The sequence below is a fragment of the Rana temporaria genome, chromosome 7 (genome assembly GCF_905171775.1).
Source record: "Rana temporaria chromosome 7, aRanTem1.1, whole genome shotgun sequence".
NCBI classification, from domain to species: domain Eukaryota; kingdom Metazoa; phylum Chordata; class Amphibia; order Anura; family Ranidae; genus Rana; species Rana temporaria.
The window spans coordinates 145,863,053-145,885,060 of record NC_053495.1 but is presented as its reverse complement, the minus strand read 5'-3'; the positions used below and the strand labels follow the sequence as shown (position 1 = coordinate 145,885,060).

The following is a 22,008-nucleotide window of genomic DNA, read 5'->3' as shown; positions in this document are numbered from 1 at the left end:
ACCCCAACAGAGAATGGAAGAGGAGAGGAGGAAGTAGTGTTGTAAGTAACGCTGAAGATGCGGTTGGATAAGTAGGTAGAGAACCAGTGAAGAGTACAGTCACGGAGACCAAAGGTGTGGAGTTTTTTGAGGAGGAGTGGGTGGTCAACTGTATCGAAGGCAGCAGAGAGGTCCAGGAGTAGGAGTACAGAATATTGTCCCTTCGTTTTGGCCGTTAGTATATCGTTTGTTAGTTTTAGGAGAGCAGTTTCTGTGGAATGTTGAGGACGAAATCCAGACTGAAGGGGATCAAGGAGGTTATTTTGAGCAAGGTGGACGCTCAGTTGGTTTTAGACTAGACGTTCAAGGAGTTTGGATAAATAGGGGAGCAGGGAGATGAGGCATAGGTTGTCAAGATCGGATGGGTCCAGTGAGGGCTTTTTAAGTATGGGGCTGACTAGTGCATGTTTCAAAGAGTTAGGGAAGATGCTAGAAGAGAGGGAGAGATTGAAGATGTGGGTTAGAGAGTGTAGAATAGAGCCAGAGGGTGAACGTAGCATTTGCGAGGGAACAGGATCCAGAGCACAGGTGGTAAGATGGACGTTGGCAAGTAATTTAGTGACCTCGTCTATAGTGGTGGGGTTGAAAGAGGGAAGTAATGACTGTACCTGTGGGCATGAGGTGTGAAGCATGGAGGGTATCTGAACAGTAGAGATCTTGTCGCGAATTGTATCAATCTTCCGTTTGGAGTGATTGGCAATCTCCTGGGCGGTGAGTGAGTTAGTGAATGGGGGCAATGGAGGATGAAGGAGAGAGTTGAAGGTAGAGAAGAGTTGATGGGGACGGGGTGATACGTTTTTAATGAGGGTGATGAAATAGGTCTGCTTGGCAGCGAGGAGGCAGGAATTGTATATTTGGAGGGCAGATTTATACTGGACGAAGTCTTCCTGGGACGTAGTCTTGCGCCCACATCATCTGTTCGACAGGGTTGAAGGGGGCGGGGCCTTTTTCTGCGTGTAGTGAGGGGGGCCAGTCTGTCCAGTGATGCTAGAAGTGAAGTGTTGTAGACAGAAGTGGATAGGTGGGCGCAGGACAAGGGTGCGATTTTGTCATAGAGGTGGTCAGTCACAGAGTGTAGAAGAGAAGTGTTGATATGGTGAAGGTTTCTACGAGTAACTGTTAGGCATTTGGAGGGAGAGGAGATGGAGGAGAGAGAGAGAGTGAAATTAATAAGGTAGTGATCAGAGAGGGGGTAAGGATAGTTGAAGAGGTTGAATGGAGTGCATAGGTGGGAAAAGACAAGGTCAAGAGTATTGCCTTCAAGTTAAAAGAAATGCGGGAATAGAAACAATTTGCCTCAACAAATCCTTTTTAGATATTAAAATATATAACAAAAAAAAGTCAATTTATTTTTTATTTTTTTTAACTGCGATACAGATCCTACAGAGCTAACCTAGGCAGAAGTATTTGAAAGAACAGCAAATTAATGTTGAAGTATCATTTGTTTACCAAAGTCAATGATTTGCATGTCAGCTATGTTTAAACAAAGAAAGCTTTATATGACAATGGTAATTTGCTCAACCGCATGCTAAACAAAGCATCACACCAATTAAATGAAACTTCCTCTTTCTGGACATGTCCCATAAATAGAAATCTCATAGCTCCGACTTGGATGACAAAATTGAAAGACTACTCATTTGGTTAAAGGTTAATTCCTTCAGGGTTCTTTAACTGTGGTGTGCTTGTCAACACATCATTTCCCAGAATCCCTGTCTGCAGTGTGACAGCAGCATGCTGTGTCAATGTTGGGAATTTTTTTTTTTCCCAACCAACTTATGACATGTGAAATCTGTTCATAAACATCTTTGTTGACGTGTCATATCTTGAGACAGTTTGAAGGTCTTCCGCCGTAACAGTTATGTGTAACCTTCATGTTGGTTCAATAAAGCAAGCAACACAGAACACAATAAAACAAATTCATGGTGTTGAGTGCTTGACACAATAACAGGCTTTCATTAAATGGATCCATCAGGAAGTTTCAGACTAATTAATTTTGTGTTTATTCAGCTTTGGAAACCTTCCTCGTACGGTTTCATTTACCACGGAGCTGCTTTGCACAAGTGAATTACTCGAATGGTGACTCAAAGGCATTTAACAATGTCTTTGATATTTTAAGTACTAACTTAGAGGGATGTTTAATTTCTTCCTCATAATGAAAGAAACAGAAAAAAAGTGCTGAAACATTTGCCTTTTTCCCTCCGTGAAATCAATGAACAATGAGGAGAAAAATACAGTACATTTACTCTGCTTAATGGCACAAACATGCTTAACGTGCAAGGACATGTACAGTTTGATGCCATGCAATCATAGTACAGGATCATTCTAAACTTTTAATCCCGTTAAAAAGGAACCAAAAAGAGAGAAATGAAAAAAAAAACTACCATAGTGGACTACCGTTGACCCAGATAACCGATTCTAGACACCGTGCATCAACTCTGTATTGTTTTGGTGTAAGGAGGACTATCACGAAGGGATGTTTTTCAGGTGCAGTCCTAAGGATTTCCATTCTTGTAGTTTCTAGAATCTCTAAACTGGAAAAAGCATGCATCTATTCCAGCTACAGTGTGTAACTGATACACCTGTGGTGTATGGAGCAACCCCCAAATGCCCCCCAGGAATGTAACTTCCTGCTTGTGTAATTACATAGTAGGTTACATAGTAGGTGAGGTTGAAAAAAAGACACAAGTCCATCAAGTACAACCTATGTGTGTGATTTTATGTCAGTATTACCTTGTAGATCCCTGTATGTTGTAGTTGTTCAGGTGCTTATCTAATAGTTCGATCCAGACCCTTTATTATCTTTGTTGCCCTTCTTTGTACTCACTCCATTTCCAGTACATCCTTCCTGAGGACTGGTGCCCAGAAATGGACAGCATACTCTAGGCGTGGCCAGACCAGAGTCTTGTAGAGCGGAAGAATTATTTTATCCCTTTAATCCCCTTTTAATGCATGCCAATATTCTGTTTACTTTGTTAGCAGCGGCTTGGCATCGCATGCCATTGCTGAGCCTATCATCTACTAGGACCCCCAGGTCCTTTTCCATCCTAGATTTCCCCAGAGGTTCTTCCCCCAGTGTAAAGATTGCTTTCCTATTTTTGCAACTCAAATGCATTTTTTTAAGTTTTTCTACATTGTACCTCATTTGCCATGTAATTTGTTTAGATCTTTTTGCAAGGTTTCCATATCGTGCGGAGAAGTTATTGCTCTTCTTAATTTAGTATCATCACCTGCAAATGCAGAGATTGCACTGCATCCTCCATTGGTCCCAGCACAGGACCCTGGGGGACCCCACTACCCACCCCTGACCATTCCGAGTACTCCGCATTTATCACCACCCTCTGAACTCGCCCTTGTAGCCAGTTTTCAATCCATGTACTCACCCCTATGGTCCATGCCAACAGACCTTATTTTGTACAGTAAACATTTATGAGCAACTGTGTCAAATGCTTTTGCAAAATCCAGATACACCACGTCTACCGGCCTTCCTTTATCTAGATGGCATTTCACCTCCTCATAGAAGGTTAATATATTGGTTTGGCAAGAACGATTCTTCATGAATCCATGCCGATTACTGCTAATGATACCGTTCTCATTACTAAAATCTTGTATATAGTGCCTTATAATCCCCTCCAAGAGCTTACATACATACTATTGATGTTAGGCTAACTGGTCTAATTCCCAAGGATGTATTTTGAACCCTTTTTAAATATTGGTGCTACATTGGCTTTTCTCCAATTAGCACACAGATTTCCCCAGAAGTCTGCACAAAGATGAAAGATTTTAGGCATCATCTGCAGTAAACATTTTATTTTTGGTGGGATCCTCCCATAGGCGTGCTCGGGGGGTGAGCTTGGGCACACCCCGATCACTACTTGTGGCACAGATTCCCCTTAGTGCCCGGGCCTGCCCCCACACCCTGCAGTGCTGCTGGCTTCCCTCCTCTCCTTCCGGTTGCTGCATTTGGAGAGCAGGGGAAGGGGATAGTAAATATGTAACTTACCGTCCCCTTCATTTTCTAAATTTACACAGTAAACACACTCGCTCTCTGTGTTCATTCATAGCTGAAGCATAGTAAACTGTGTTTACTATGCTTCAGTTTGTGAATGAACAGAAAGCGGATTAGCACAGAACACTTCCTGTTCATTCACTGTCCAGTGCAGCTGAGGCTGCAGAGGACGGCATGTGTGTTCAAGCTTTGGGGTGCACACCCTACTGCAATAGGCTGCATGCACCCATGGGTACTCCCTAATCACATCCAAAGGGATTTAGACACTGCAATTGTCCTCATTATAATGCTGCAAGCATCAGCTGATTGAAAATGAAAAAGTCACTCACATTCCCTGTATACATTGACACAGACAGCTTTTCCTTCAGAGCAACTAAAGATAGGAACCTGCAGCAAAGTTTGTTAAAATTTTTGCAATGTACATCATTCGCCCAGAAGGAAATATTTTTTTTTCTCAACTTCTAAACTATACACAGCAGTAAATTCTGAAATTGTTAAACATATTTTCACCCACTCATTACACCAAAATCAGTGAACCAAATTAGATCAACCAGTTTTGAGAATATTCATATTGGTTAAAGTGCTAAAAAAACTTGAGCGATTATTCCTGGGGGTGTAATCAGCAATGTGTGGGAACCATAAAAAGGCAAAAAAATAAACAACCTGTCTAAAATCAAAGTTTCGTTTAATACTTACTTGACTAGTAGGGTTTCAGCAATAACACCAGAACATACTGCCACAACTTTAAACAGCTGATTAGGAGGTGGATCTCTTAGTGTGTTCAAGTAGTATATAAAAAAAGGAATAGCGATGGTTGATGCCAACGTTACAATGAAGGTGAGGAAACTTCTCCACTGAAAGAGCAAAGTTCTCCAAATTGTTCCCTCTTGTAGATGGTACTAAAAGAAACAAAAGCACCGATTAGTCAAAAAAAAAATCTCAGTCTAACCAGGGAGAGCTAGCAAAATTCCTACCTGCACAATTTTAATATGTAGGTCAAGCCCAAATGTTTTTTTTTCAGTTTTGGACAGTGGAAAAAGATTTGTACTGCTATCTGGATCTTCTTCATAGAGATTTATCCTCACCTCCTGTCCCGCTGACAACAGGTTCAGCAAACAGGAAGTGAGGGAAAATCTGCAACACAGGCAATACTCTACTTAACCACTCCAGCCCCGGAAGATTTGGCTGCTCAATGACCGGGCCATTTTTTTTCGATACGGCACTGCGTCACTTGACAATTGTGCGGTCATGCAATGTTTGTGGGAAAAAATTACGTAAATTTTGTTTGGGTACAAACAGAGCTTTCTTTTGGTGGTATTAGATCACCTCTGTTTTTTTGCGCTATAAACAAAAAAGAGCGAAAATTTTTAAAAAAACACAATATCTTACTTTTTGCTATATTAAATATCCCAATTAACCACTTAAGCCCCGGACCATTATGCGTATTCTTCTAAATATTTTTGGTAGAAAAAAAAAAAGCGTTTGATTGGTTTGAGCAAAGGTTATAGGGCCAGATTCACAAAGAGTTACGCCGGCGTATCAGTAGATACACCGACGTAACTCAGAATCTAAGCCCGTCGTATGTTTAAGTGTATGCTCAAACTGAAATACACTTAAACCTACCTAAGATACGACGGCCTGCGCCGTCGTATCTTAGGGTGCAATATTTCCGCTGGCCGCTAGGTAGCGCTTCCATTGAGTTCGGCGTAGAATATGCAAATGAGTAGATACGCCGATTCACGAACGTACGTTTGCCCATCGCAGTAAAGATATGCCGTTTCCGTAAGAGGTATGCCGGCGTAAAGATAAAGCTGCCCCCTAGGTGGCGTAGCCAATGTTAAGTATGGCCGTCGTTCCCGCTTCTAAATTTTGAAATTTTACGCTGTTTGCGTAAGTCGTCCGTGAATAAGGCTGGACGTAATTTACGTTCTTGTCGAAACCAATACGTCCTTGCGGCAACCTGAATCTGGCCCACAGTGTCTACAAAATAGGGGGATAGTTTTATGGCATTTTCATAATTTTTTTTGTGTGATTCTTACTGTAGGGGGCGTGGCTGGGCATGGGACATCACTGATTGTCGTTCCCTATGACAGGGAACAGACGATCACTGACAAACCACTAGAAAGAATGGGGAAAAGTTCTATGCATTAACCACTTAAAGCGGGAGTTCACCCATTTATTAAAAAAAAAATTTTCTTCCCCTAGATTCCTGCTCGTTCGGTCTAGGGGAATCGGCTATTTGTATTAAAATATGAGCAGTACTTTCCCGTTTTCGAGCTGCATCTTCTTCCGTCGCTTCCGGGTATGGGTCTTCGGGAGCGGGCGTTCCTTCTTGATTGACAGGCTTCCGAGAGGCTTCCGACGGTCGCATCCATCGCGTCACTCGTAGCCGAAAGAAGCCGAACGTCGGTGCGGCTCTATACTGCGCCTGCGCACCGACGTTCGGCTTCTTTCGGAAAATCGTGACGCGATGGATGCGACCGTCGGAAGCCTCTCGGAAGACTGTCAATCAAGAAGGAACGCCCATTCCCGCAGCCCATACCCGGAAGCGACGGAGAGGATGCATCTCGTAAACGGGTAAGTACTGCACATATTTTAAAACAAATAGCCGATTCCCCTAGAGAAAACGAGCAGGAATCTAAGGGGAAAAAGTGCCCTCTAAGGGTGAACCCCCGCTTTAAGGCAGCTAAAGGACCCGGCCAGGTTTTGCGATTTGGCACTGCGTCGCTTTAACAGACAATTGCGCGGTCGTGCGACGTGGCTCCCAAATAAAATTGGCGTCCTTTTTTCCCCACAAATAGAGCTTTCTTTTGGTGGTATTTGATCCCCTCTGCGGTTTTTATTTTTTGCGCTATAAACAAAAATAGAGCGACAATTTTGAAAAAAATGCAATATTTTTTACTTTTTGCTATAATAAATATCCCCCAAAAAATATATAATTTTTTTTTTTCTCTCAGTTTAGGCCGATACGTATTCTACCTATTTTTGGTAAAAAAAAAAATCGCAATAAACGTTTATCGGTTGGTTTGCGCAAAATTTATAGCGTTTACAAAATAGGGGATAGTTTTATTGCATTTTTATTAATTTTTTTTTTTTACTACTTATGGCGGTGATCAGCGTTTTTTTTCGTGACTGCGACATTATGGCGGACACTTCGGACAATTTTGAATTTTTTTTGGGACCATTGTCATTTTCACACCAAAAAATGCATTTAAAATGCATTGTTTACTGTGAAAATGACAATTGCAGTTTGGGAGTTAACCACAAGGGGGCGCTGAAGGGGTTATGTATGACCTAATATGTGTTTCTAACTGTAGGGGGTGTGTGGCTGTAGGTGTGACGTCATTGATTGTGTATCCCTATAAAAGGGATCACACAATCGATGACGCCGCCACAGTGAAGAACGGGGAAGCTGTGTTTACACACAGCTCTCCCTGTTCTTCAGCTCCGGGACCGATCGCGGGACTCCAGCGGTGATCGCATCCCCGGGTCCTGGAGCTTCGGACCGGGCTGGGTACTAGCACAGGACGTACCTGTACGCGCACAGGATGTACCTGTACGCGCATGTGCCCAGCCGTGCCATTCTGCCGACGTAAATGTGCAGGAGGCGGTCCTTAAGTGGTTAAGAAAAAAAAAACCTTCTGTGCGCAGTAGCCCTCCTCACCCCCCTAACACTTAATCAAGCCCCATCTCAATCCAACGATGTTGTCCGAGAGCCTCAGCTATCTGGGACTCTTCCTCCTCATTGGCTGAGACACAGCATCATTGGCTCAGACTGCTGTCAATCAAAGTCAGAGAGCCAATGAGGAGAGAGAGGGGGTGGGGCCAAGCATCTGTTCCCTGTCTGAATGGACATACAGAGCAGGGGCTCTGGTGGCTCCATAGTAAGCTACTTGCTGTGAGGGCACTCGGCAGGAGGGAGGGGCCAGGAGCACCAGGGAAATTCTAAAAGGAGGATTGGGGCTGCTCTGTGCAAAACCATTACACAGAGCAAGTAAATATAACATGTTTGTTATTTTTAAACAAAAAAAAAGACTTTAATATCTCTTTAAACCTGTTGGGTTACTGTTGGGAGAGTCTCTTAATTCCTTGTCTGGTAAAACATCACAGCTTCTTTTGACTGGCTCAAACACAAGAGCTTGCCATATACAGACAAATCAGAATACTTGAGCTTATTCTAGTCATGAAATTTGGACCAATCACAGATTTTGCCATGCACATATGATAGGACCAAATTTTACTTCTGTTTGCACAGTACAAAAAAGGCTTGTTTGAAAATGTTTGGTCTTCTGCATTTAATATGCAAAACAAATTATCAACCAGGAAGGCTGCTCCTCTCCATCAGTTATAGGAACAAATCAAATGACAAATCTTTGTCTCCTAAAAGTATACTAAGGGTTTTAGTGCGGCAGCAGATAATTTTTTATAATATATATATATATATATATATATATATATATATATATATATATATATATATATATAATCTTTTACATATTGTGTAATTAAAGTTGTTCATTTTTTCCAATTTAGTGTATACATTGACTATGTACAGCCTTCTCTTTAACATTTGCCGGCAATGATGTGATGGGAACCCCCTCCGCTATTCTCCGTCAGCCCATATATAAGCTCAGCTGCTGCTGTCACCCAGCAACCCATGACCAAGTTACGTGCCGAGTGACGTAACACGTGGGGGAGGAGCCTAGTGACGCGATCGTCGGACATCTGTTTGTATGAGGAGATCGCCACACTGAGTGGCATGAGAGGCTGCATTTAGAAGCTACTTTTGATCAGGGGATCCGTGAGTGTAATTGTATGACAGCATTTATGTTCTCCCTTTGACCTACGATATTGCACTATATCCCTTTCTTTTGTTTTTACATTAACTGTGTCACCTTGAAGTATCAAAGCGTCAGCCTGAGCTAAACAAGCACGGTGGAAACTCCCAGCACACTATAGGATTGTTGCTTCTCATTCCAAGCCACAGTTGCAACTGGTCTGTGTGTGTATAGGGGGGATGTTTTGTGTTTGTATTAGTTTATTTTTCACATAATGGTTTGATGTCATTATATTTGCTTCACATTGCACTTTTTATCGTTACCCCTTACTTTGGGTGTATATTTGGTATCATTGGTACACGTTGTACACTGTATACTGACAGCAGCAAAAGTACATTACTACCATTTTTTATCACTTTAATTGGTTTTGTACACCTCTTTTTTATATGCAGCTATATCATTTGAACATTTTTGTTGAGTTTTTTCCTGCTCAATATTAAGTAGTAGCGCTGTAGTACATCTTTATATATTTACATACAGTTTATACCGCATCATCCAGCGACCTCACATGTTATTAAGGGACAGCTTGGTCCAAATGAGCCAAGCAGGGCCATTTTTTAAGGCAGGGCAAATAGGACAGCTGCCCTGGGCACTGTCATTGTTGTGGGGCCCCAAAGCAGCTGCCTCATACTTGCCAACTATCCCAGTTTAACCCTTGCCCACCGAGCGTACGCATATATGCGTCCTCGACTTTCGGGGGTTATAACGGGATGATGCCTGCAGCATCCCGGTATTGGCTATCCAATAGCCGGAGGCAGCCCGCAGCATCCCGGTATTGGCTATCCAATAGCCGGCGGCATCCCGGCAGCCCGCAGCTTCCTGGTATTGGCTATCCAATAGCCAGAGATTGGCTATCCAGGCATAACAACCGATGCGGCTAAAAGCTACCCCCCCTCCCGCCGCTTCTCTGACCGGGCCTCCCGTCCCACCGGGAGACCCGATCCACGATCCGGCGCCTCCAGTGTCTAGGCGCAGACTCAAACGAAGCCGTAAACACGGAAGCGGCGTTAGGACGTCACTTCCGGGTTACTCGGCTGCCAATGGAGCCGGATTTAAAAAAGCTACACAGTATTCAGAATACTTTGTAGTGCAAAGGAGGGATCGGGGGTCTTTTAGACCCCCGATCCCTCCATAAAGAGTACCTGTCACTACCTATTACTGTCACAAGGCATGTTTACATTCCTTGCGACAGCAATAAAAGTGATCAAAATGTAAAAAAAAAAAACACAATTTAATATTATAAAATAAAATAAATACGATTTTTTTTTTAAAGCGCCTCCCTCCCTGCGAGCTCATGCAATAAAGAAAACGCATACGGAAGTTGCGCCCGCGTATGAAAATGGTGTTCAAATCACACATGTGAGGTATCGCCGCGATCGTCAGAGCGAGAGCAATAAATCTTGCACTAGACCTTACCAGGTTAGAGTTAGAGTAACTCTAACCTGTAACTCTAACCTGGTAACCGTAAAAATAAGTTTAAAGCGTTGCCTATGGAGATTTTTAGGTACCGTAGTTTGTCGCCATTCCACGAGTGCGTGCAATTATAAAGCATGACATGTTTGATATCCATTTACTCAGCGTAACATCTTTCACATTATTTAAAAAAATTGGGCTAACTTTACCTTTTATTTATTTTTTAATTCATGAAAGCAAATTTTTCCCAAAAAGTTGCGTTTAAAACACCACTGCACAAATACCGTGTCACATAAAATTTTGCAACAATCGCCATTTTATTCTCTAGATTCTCTGCTAAAATATATATCTGGAGATAGATATATATATATATCTAATGTTTGGGGGTTCTAAGTAATTTTCTAGAAAAAAATACGGATTTTAACTTGTAAACACCAAATGTCAGAAATAGGCGTAGTCATGAAGGGGTTAAATTCCCTGGTTGAAGTTCTAGTCCTTTGCTGTGTCCTGATATCTCAGTGTAAAGTGCTGCTACTAATGCTGCCCAGCTCTGCCCTATTGTTGTGTACAGATGACTCACCTTGCAGACCCTGGGCCAGGTTCACATAGGTTAGCGGATCTTTAGATCCGCGTAACCTATGTGATTTAAGATCCGCCGCCGCAAGTTTTTGAGGCAAGTGGGTAATTCACAAAACACTTACCTCAAAACTTGCGGCGGCGTATCGTAAATCCCCCTGCGGAATTCAAATTCCGCGGCTAGGGGGATTGTACCATTCATGCGCCGATCGAATAGCGCATGCGCCATCTGGAAATTTTCCCAGTGTGCATTGCTCCAAATGACGTCGCAAGGACGTCATTGGTTTCGACGTTTACGTAAATTACGTCCATCCGTATGCGCGAACGACTTACGCAAACAATGTAAAAAATTCAAATTTAGTCGCGGGAATGACGGCCATACTTAAAATTGGCTGCGCCTCATAGAAGCAGGGGTAACTATACGCCGGAAAAAGCCGAACGCAAACGACGTAAAAAAAAAAGCGCCGGGCGGTCGTTCGTTTCGGAATCGGCGTATCTCCTCATTTGCATAATCTCCGCGTAAATAAAGCGAAACACCACCTAGCGGCCAGCCTGGAATTGCAGCCTAAGATCCGACGGTGTAACACAGTGTTACACCTGTCGGATCTTAGGCATATCTATGCGTAACTGATTCTATGAATCAGTCGCATAGATACGACCGGCACAACTCAGATACGACGGTGTATCAGGAGATTCACCATCGTTTCTCTATGTGAATCTGGCCCCCTGTGTTTACATGTAAATAACCGTCATTCATATGTAAATAGCTGAGGCCAGCGGCATTTATATATAAATAAAGGCAGCATTCATATGTATATCATGCCCATCTGCAGTGAAGAGATGATGTGCTGTAACCTCTAGCAACCAGTGAGCCCTATTACTGTACAGTAATCTCTAGCAACCAATCAACAAGAAGCAATCATGTGCTGTAACCTCTAGCAACCAGTGAGCCCTATTACTGTACAGTAATCTCTAGCAACCAATCAACAAGAAGCAATCATGTGCTGTAACCTCTAGCAACTAATCAGTTAGCCGTAATGTGTGCTGTAACCTCTAGCATCCAGTCAGTAAGTGGTAATGATATGCTGTAACCTTTGGCAACCAATCACAATCACTGCTTGATCTGATACAATAAACTGATTTTAAGTCTAGCTGATATTTATTGTATGTCTCAGAGCAGGTGGAGAGCAAAATTGCATGGGGGGGCAATTTTTTTCGCACAGGGTCCAATGAAGATTAAAGATGGCCCTGGAGCCAAGTAAGGTATATCAAAAGATAAGGTTCAGTTTTAAGCGGAAGTTTAATCTACGTATATCTAGCATTTCCTGATTTATCTTTTACCCCTCAACAACATGGTAATGAAACATTTATAAATGTTTTAATTTTCATTAAAAACTCTATGCAATGCAGGGAGATCATGGCTGATGGGAGGGATTGGCAGGATGCTGTACACAATCTCCTGGGAAACATCCTCAGCCAACCAAAATCCAACAAGTAAAAAGGGGAGCCAGGGACAATAAGCTTGATGAGAAACGGTCAAATAATGCTGGACATCCTCCAGCCACTGACCCTCTGTAGCTTATAATGCACAATGTGAGAAGCTCACAGTGTGCAGTGAAATCAAAGTAAGAAATGTCAGTACATGAGAAGAGCCTGCAAACGTGCAAGACTTAATGTAAGGCTCAGCTTTAAACTAAAAGAGAGACTAGCCTACTCATTGCAGCCACATAACATGATCTGAGAATAGGGAGAGAATCCTGTGACTGATTAGAGACTCTCCCCCCAATCACAGATCATGGTACAGGGATTGTAATTCAATTAAATCATTTTTCTCAATGGAGGAGAGGGCAGGAGGGGTGTCTTGATGTCTGCTTTGCAAATGTAGTTGAAAGTTTTTTTGTTTTTATATTGGTGTGATTAAATGTTTCATAAATACCTAACGATCCTAAAAGTTTCTGCTCTCGCTAAGGCCTGGTGACCACAAATTCCCAATTGTGCTGTATGGTGTTCCTATAACCCCCTGCTAGATGACCGGCAGCTACTTTGGCCATTTAGCAGCTGAAACCTCTAAGGCTGGGTTTGCAGTGATGCAAATTAGATGCAGGTTTCCCTGCATTCAATTTGCATGTAAGCAGAGTGTTACCGGCTCCCAATAAAGTCGGTTCACACAGTTCTCTGGCGGCCGCAGAGCAGATTGCACAGGGGTTCTGTGCGCCTTTGGCTCAGTTTCAGGTCCGAATTCAGGCCCGCTTCATCCCAGAAACAGAGAATAGGGACGCACCGGACCCCTGCTGTGAGTCGCATCTGAAAACAGTGTGAACCTAAGCCTTAGGCCTAGTATACACGAGAGGATGGATCCGCGGAAACGGTCCGGAGCACCGTTTCCGTGGATAAATCCTCTGGCGGATTTTGATCTCATGGTTGTACTAACCATGAGATCAAAATCCCCGCGGAATTCCCTCCGCGGTGACGTGTTGCGCCGTCGCCGCGATGATGACGCGGCGACGTGCGCGACGCTGTAATATAAGGAATTCCACGCATGCGTCGAATCATTACGACGCATGCGAGGGATGTAATCGGACGGATTGATCCGCTGTGTCTGTACAGACCAGCGGATCAATCCGCTGGACTGGATTCCAGCGGATAGATTTCTTAGCATGCTAAGAAATTTTGATCCGCTGGAAATCCATCCCCGGGGAAAAAAATCAGCGGAAAAATATCCGCTGGATCGTACACACCAGGGGATCTATCCGCTGAAACCGGTCCGCGGATCAATTCCAGCGGATCGATCCTCTCGTGTGTACGGGGCCTTAGACCCCATTCACACTATACAACTTTTGTCAGATTTTCTTCAGATTTACCAAAACCATGTAGTGCAAGGGCCTGCCTGATTGCATACGAATTGCAACTTCTAAGGTTTGACTTCATATTTTATGTTTTTGGCAAATCTGAAGGAAAAAAAATCTACAGAAAATTGGATAGGGTATATACAGCTTTAGGGTGACCATTTATTATACAATTTTCTTTTTTGCGATTTCCTTTATATTTACCTTAACCTATGTAGTGCAAGAGCCTGCCTGATTGCATACTGATTGAAAGTCTTTAGGTTTAACTCATATTTCATGGTTTTGGTAAATCTGAAGGACAGTAGTACAAGAGAATTGTATAATGTATCAATTTTTTTCTGGACAGCTTGGCTTGTTACGGTTAGGCCTTGTACACACGACCGGATCTATCCGCTGGGATTGATCCGCGGATCAGTTCCAGCGGATAGATCCGGTCGTGTGTAGGCCCGAGCGGACAATTGTCGGCGGTTAAAAATCCAGCCGACGGATTTCCAGCGGATAAAAATTTTGTAGCATGCTACAAAATCTATCCGCTGGGATCCAGTCCAGCGGACCTATCCGGTCGTCTGTACAGACTCACCGGATCAGTCCGTCCGCTACCATCCCTCGCATGCGTCGTAATGATTCGATGCATGCGGCAAAGTGTTTACCTTCCAGCGTCGCGATCGTCGCGGCGACGGCGCGACACGTGACCGTGGATGTTTTCCGCGCGGATTTTGATCCGATGGTGTGTACAAGCCATCAGATCAAAATCCGGAGGAGGAATGTCCGCTGGAAACGGTCCGGCGGACCGTTTCCAGCGGATAACCCCTCGTCTGTACGAGGCCTAAGTGAAAAGATAATGGATCTACTGGCAGGATCACCAGGCAATAAAATTATGTTACATGGTGAAGACTCAGGCCTCGTACACATGACCGGTTTCCTCGGCAGAATCCATCTTGGTGGGAGATTTTTTTTGCCGAGGAAACTGGTCATGTGTACATTTTTTAGCGAGGAAACTGTCGAGGAACTCGACGAGACAAAAAGAGCGTGTTCTCTTTTTCCTCGATGGGAATGGAGAAAATTGGCTTGCCTAACAAAAACTCGATGAGGAAAACGATGTGTTTCGCCTGCAGAGTTCCTCAGAGAAGCACACTAAGTTAATGCTAGTGACCAGGGCCGCTGATAGGGGGGGACCACCAGTCCTCCTGTAGGGGGCCCAGGCTTACAGGGGGGCCCAAACAGCAGAGGGAATCAGTGCGGTTGGATGGAGGGGCAATTACAGGATGCAGCAGCTGAAAAACAGTTTCTCTCCCTCCCACCGACTTTCAGCTGTTGCAGGGAGAGACACAGCTGCCGGCTTCCCTGTCCCATTAAAAAAATAACAATTGTAACCCTGTATTGTTTTAATCCCTTGTAAAATTGAATAAAATTATTGGAAAAAAAATGTAAAAAATAATTTTTTACAAAATTGTAAAAAAGAAAATTTCAAAACATTTAAATGTTTTTATATATATATATATATATATATATATATATATATATATATATATATATATATATATATATATATATATATTGTGAGGGGTTAGCTCGGTAGCGGGGTGTGTGACCCCTAGGATGGGTTCACCACACACTGAACTTATACAGACTGGCAATCAAGAACGGTTGAAAACAAAGTTTCTGGTTTATTTTTCCATCTTGCTGGAAAGCAAGTATCCAAACAGCATAAACAAAATCAAAACATAAAATAAATCCTAGCCACGCTGGGCGTCTACCTTCCACACAGGAACCTATCTATGAAGTCTAACACAGCCTAGCGCTGGATAGACAGTGCCGCTCCTACAGCACAAACAATAGTCTTTGGACTTTTTATCACACAGAAAAGTCAATGGTCTCCTCACCTCTCAGGAGACTGTCTGGCACTACTTCTCCTACTCACACAGCCTTAGGAGTGATGCAGCAATCAAGTGGTAACCCTCTGGCTACTTATAAAGGCCTTGATTGCTTTATTCTGAACAGCTGAAGTTTTCTAAAGGCCTCTAGCCTTCCTCTGTCTATGTTTGTAGCCGACGCCCGATAATAATCTGTGTATCGTCTAAACAAGGCAGAAATGTATGTCCCGGCAGTGACAACACCCACAGATTTACCTGACTTCCTGTCACAATATATATATATATATATATATATATATATATATATATATATATATATATATATATATATATATATATATATATATATATATATAAAGTTTTTGTTTAAAAATATAAAAAACTATTTAAAAAAGGGCTAATTCACACAGCTTCTCTGTTATCTTTTGTGTCCGCTAAGAATGATTTTAGTATATGTTAAGTGAAAATAGTGTTTTGATATAATTGAGGGGGGCCCTGCCAGGTAGGCTGTATGGGGCCCCGTGATTTCTAACAGCAGCCCTGCTAGTGACAATCATGTTTGTAATTTTTATAGTTTTCCTATAGTTACACTTTGAATCCTCACTGCTTGGGTAAGATCCTGTATTTCTGTAGTACAGATCCATGACTATTTATTAAAAACGAATACCACAAAATGTGTTCAAGCCTCCAGTACTTCCAGTGACTGCATTTTCATTCATTTAAATAAACAGGTGAAGTAGACCTGAAAAAAATACCATCCAAATTGCCAGCTAGTTGTTCACTTTACTAAAATCCTCACTTGAACATAAACGAGAGACTGAATTTGCACCTGAATAGTGTTCTAGTTTTCAAAAATATCTGTCCTAAAAAGGTTTAAAATTCTCAAACCTCAAATCAGATTCTCAAGGTAAATGTTATTGACCAATTGTGGTTTATGAACAGAATCTTTTAATTTGAGCCTCAATTGTGCTTAATTTCCATCAATAATGCACACAAATGGAATAAATGACTACCCATTTCTAAGCACTGGCTTCATAATATGGCTCATTTACTCTTTTTATTGCCAGCTCGGCACAGCCTTGTCTTGATAGAATGCTCTTCAACATCCAAAGAACATGCTAGCCTTTTGTTTTGATGCATAACATGAAAATGAATGTCTTTCTCACATGAATTTAATTAGACAGGAAAGCTACGTTTTTGCTACCAGTTACAATTAAGTGAAATGTAGACTTCCTCAGGGACCTGATGACTGGGGATTTAGTCTGGTTGGAGAACAGATTCACACAACTATAACAAGACAGACAATAGGGAATCAGCAATTATCTAAGCAACAACAGGAATGATGAAAACAAGTTTTTCCCCATTTTTCTTCTCAATGAGAGACGGGTGATTTTGAAAATTACTAGACAATAAGAGTCCCTTGTATCTCTACCTTCATTGCCAGTTATTCCTGGTTGACCCTCATAACCCCATTGGCTAGTTAGTTGTATTTTGTATCTGGCAAAAGTGTAACTTGTTTTTAGTGTGACACGACCAAAATATTGCAATAATTATTAAATGCCAGGTCACCTACAGAGCAGCATAACATGTTTCAATGAAATCTGAAAAAATTACTGATGGGCAGTATTTCAAAAGGTTTACAGATGGTGCCAGTATCACTATTTACTTGATAAAGCCAGGAAGAGTGCACACAGTCCTGGGGGCAGACATAGCAGAAACTGAAAGTGTTCATTTATATATAAGTTCCCCCAATGCTTTCTGAGCAACCACTACCCAAAATCATATTAACACCCGGTCAAAATAGCCAGAGCAACCCATCTGTTGAGAAATATTTCTAAATTCTCTTGAAGCTGTTTCGGAAAACACTTAATCGTATGTTTTTTTTTTAAATATGCTGTTGCGATGTCATTGCTTTGTAACCTCCTAGGGTCATTCTTTTTAAATGCCAGTAATAGCTCACTTTAATTACATATAAATGAGGAGCATGCATACCAGTAGTCAAAAACCATAGCCTATGCTTGAAATGAAATTGTGAATTCAATTTGGTTAAAATAGAACGCTAGACACTTTATTTGTTTTGGAGATAGTGGAAAAATGGTAAAACTGCCAACAGATTTTTTTTTGTTTTCTTTATACCTGTTGGAATGTTTTTTTCACATTTACTCTTTCTGATTTTCTATTCCTAAAAACAGCCATCACAACAGAAAAAAAAAAAAATACTTTTGGAGGATCGCTGCAGTAATATCAGCATCATCTAAAATCTGACAGAGAATTTAATCTTTTACCACTTCTCCCTTAAAAATATTACAAATGTAAATGCTTCAATTAAGCCATATTGTCATTAAAAGAGAATAGGATTATTATTCAGGATTTATAAAGCGCCAACAGTGTATGCGGCACTTTACAATATAAAGGGGAGACAATACCGTTCTAATAAAATAAAATACAAGAGGATTAAGAGGGCCCTCCTCAGAGGAGCTTACAATCTAATAGGCTGGGACAGGCGGTACAAAAGGATGCAACTGTGGGGAATGAGTTGATGGAAGTGGTAAAAGATTAGCTGGAGGCGCAATAGGCTTCCCTGAAGAAATTCATTTTATGGGATCGTCTGAAGGTAGCAAGAGTAGAGGACTGTCGGACAGGTTGAGGTAGCGAGTTCCAGAGGATGGAAGATGCTCTGGAGAAACCTGGGGATGAGCATCGGAGGATGAGACAAGGGAGCTTGAGAGTAAGAGGTCTTGGGAGGAGCGGAGAGGACGCTTTGTGTGATATTTGGAGACAAGATTGGTGATGTAGCTCGGGGCAGAGTTGTGAATGGCTTTGTATTTTGTGGTTAGTATTTGAATTCACTGGGCGATTGGGAGCCAGGGTAGGGATTGGAGGAGAGGGTTGGCAGCCTGGCAGCAGCATTCATGATGGATGGAAGAGAGGATAGCCTATCAAGAGGCAGGCCAATGAGAAGGGAGTTGCAATAGTTAAGGCGAGAGATGACAAGGGAGTGAATGAGGAGCTTGGTGATTTCATTTGTTAAAAAGAGGCAAATTTTAAAGATGTTACAGAGGGGAAGTCTACAAACTTGACAAGAGTTGTCATGATTACACCTAATACCCTGGCTTGAGGGCAGGGACTGATAGTTGCATTGTTGTTACCCCGACATGACCTGAATGAATGTGCACAGATGTTTAATGCTGTTGCAAACTTGAAAAAACAAATCTACTAATGCATTAAAAAGATTTATTGTCTTTCCTTTCATTGTACACTATTATTTACAATATAACTATTATTTTGAAAATATTAAACCGATTATTTAGTGATTACATGCAGGAGACCCAGTAGGGGGTTCCAGTGATTAGCTGCAGGGAGAAGCCCCATTGAAAGCTAGGGGAGGCCCATAGCTCCCACATCTAGTCATCATGACCACTCGTATGTAATCACTCAAGCAGACTACCTGTAAATGATCACCCCTGAATTCAGACAGTCTGCCTCCAGGGCCTATCATTCACAGGTAATCACTCCATGAGCAGTTGTGATTAGCTGCGGGAGCTGTCAGACTCCTATTGCTCTCAGTGGAGCTGCCACCCACAGCTAATTACTGGGACCCTGCCGAGTCTCGCACATGTAATCGCCATCAGCCCCATTCACAAGTGTAAATAGGACTTAACACTGCATGATTTTTCCTCTCTTTTAAAAGGTGGTTCTCATCAGGATAGGTGCCCTCTTTCAATATTTATGCTCACTTCCTTGGTGACAACTGTAAAATGTCGGTTTAGCACCTTGTCTTTGATTGCAATAATGGTGCTGTGATAAGGGTCCAAAAGTAGAGTTGGGCAAACAGTTCGGCCTGAGCTAAAGTTTGGGCGGAACAGCACCTGTTCAGCGAACATTCAAATTTGCAGTACGTTCGGCGGGTGTTTGTTATTGGGCAGTGAATTCTGAGCCCTGATTGGGCACAGCTTTGCCCAATCAGAGTGTAGTGAATAGCAGGTTGTTGAGGAGAGGCCCAGGAAGCTGGCTGCAGCTTCCTTATCAACTGTTGAGCCATCAGTTGTCAATGGGCATCCCCGCTGACCGCTGAATAAAAACACATTGCCGGCAATTAAAAAGTGAAAAAAATGTGATGTTGCCCCCCCCCCCTTTGGGTCTAGTATTGATTTTAAAAAAAAATCCATACCAGACCCTTATCTGAGCTTGCAGACAGGCCAGGAAAGGGGGGGTTGAGCGAGCATTCCCCCTCCTGAGCCATACCAGGCCACATGCCCTCAACATGAGGGGGTGCTTTGGGGTGGGAGGGATTTGCCCCCCCATCCCAAAGCACCATAATGGGGACAAGGGCCACATCCCCAAAAATCCTGGTCAGTGGTTGTGGGGGTGTGTGGGCAGGAGGCTTATTGGAATCAAGAAGCCTCCTTTAACAAGTGGGGCCCCAGATCCTGCCAACTTATGTGAATGAGTATGCAGTACATAGTACCCCCACCCATTCACCAGAAAATATTAAAACATTTAAAAAAGTTTTTGACAATTCCTTTATTAAAAAATAAAAAAACATTGTCCCTTGATGTAAATCCACTGTTGACCCGAAAAAAAAAAAAATCGCTCCACTGTCAATGAAGGCAAATCGCTGAATGCCTGGCTTGCCATTTGACTTATATAGATAAGGGGCGGAGCCACCTGGTCACATCACCTGGTGGCACCGCCCCTTGTGACGTCATGTACCAGTGCATGCTGTGTTGGTGACGTCACAAGGGGGTGGTGCCCCACCCTTACCTCTATAAGAACTGTGAAATGGCAAGCCAGGGATTCAGCGGGTTGCCTTTATTGACAGCAGAGCATTTTTTTTTCGGGTCGGCAGTGGCTTTGAAATTGACGATGGATTTACATCGAGGGACACTTTATTTTTTAGTAAAAGAGTTGTAAAAAGCTGTTTTTATTACTTTTATACACTTTTGTGGTGTACTTTATACTCATTCACATGGGGGGCAGGATCTGGGGGCTTACAGATTCTGATAAGCCCTCTGCCTACAGACCCCCACAACTGTAGCCCAGAGTTGTGGGGGAAGAAAAAAAAATACAACAAAAATATATATATAAAAATAGTTTTTCTTAGTTTGTCCGAAAATTTGGTAAATAATGACTTCCTCCTTCACTGATGTACGCTGATGAGGCGGCACTCATCTGCAGCACTGATGGTGATGGACAGGCCATGGTGGACACTGGAAGGCAGCACTGATTGACATAACTGATGGGCACAGATTGGCCTCACTGATGGGTACTGCTGGGGCTTCATTGTAATCAGGGCACTGATGATCAATGCCCCGATTACCTTTTTATACTATCCCTGTGAGGAGATACCGTTGATCGGCTCTCCTCATCTCACACTGCCAGTCTGAGATCAGGGTTGCACTGTGTAGTATGGACGTGCGTCCAAGGCTAATCTGGGCGTCATCATAGGACATTGCCCCAGAACGAGAACTGGTCGAGAACTGGTCCGCCGTCATTTGACAGTGAGCTGGCGGCAAGTGGTTACGCATCATTAAAAATCACTGCTCCTGTAAAAACGATCTTTTTTTAAAAACATTTTTTTCCATGGGCAGTACATTTATGCATATACGTTTTCAAAATGGGGACTTTTGATTTTTTTTTTTTTTTTATGTTTGACTTCCACATACTTTAATGGGGTTCACCGTTCGGGTCAGAACTTTTCCTCTGTTCGGGAGTTCTGGTGCAAACCAAACATGGGGGTGTTCAGCCCATCTCTAGTCAAATACAGCTAGATGGAGAATCTTGCTGGAAAGACCGAGGTTCTTTCTCTTCCCTTCTCCATGTAAAACTTAAGAGAAAGTTTTAGCTATAAATACTATAACCATTTTATGTGACTGAAATGCAAAACCTGATAGAGCTTTAGGAGGCTCTATGGAGTCATTTAGAGAACATGCATTGGGCCAGTTATAACTGGGCCAAATGCATGAGCAACGATTTACATTTGTGCTTTGTTCTGAAGATACATTCCTGAATAACAGCAGCCATATTAATCCAGTTTACCCTAATGATAAGTAGGGGTTTGTGGATTGTAGGCTATAACTGGTGGGATCTATTAAACATGAACAGTTACCCGATATGGATATTACTGGTTAGACTTCTGAAAAGTCAGCTAAAGGGCTGGCCTAGTTGAAAAGCATTCACACTTTTGTGGCATTTGTTTTTTTTTGTTTAGTTTTTTACTACGTTTATCCCTAAAAAATGCTCTTTAATTCCATCAACCCTCTTTCAGATTGACTGGGTAAACTGAACTCTCACTGGCCCTTTCCTTACAGGCACAGTAGTTACCCACTCATGTATAGGAATCCATACATTTCCTGCCCCTTCAGCAGACAGATATAACAGGATTAGGTGGCTTACTAGATTTTGTTTTTCTTTTA

The 22,008-nt window shown here is 42.4% G+C and overlaps 1 protein-coding gene across 1 annotated transcript in view; it reads right to left on the bottom strand.

Annotated features, from left to right (window-relative positions):
• The window catches only part of LOC120945719, a 630,725-nt gene that overhangs the window by 91,304 nt on the left and 517,413 nt on the right, over window positions 1–22,008 (bottom strand). The window contains exon 4 of the mRNA XM_040360081.1: window positions 4,742–4,944. Coding sequence (XP_040216015.1) covers window positions 4,742–4,944 — 203 coding nt within the window. The remainder of the gene's footprint in view (window positions 1–4,741; window positions 4,945–22,008) is intronic.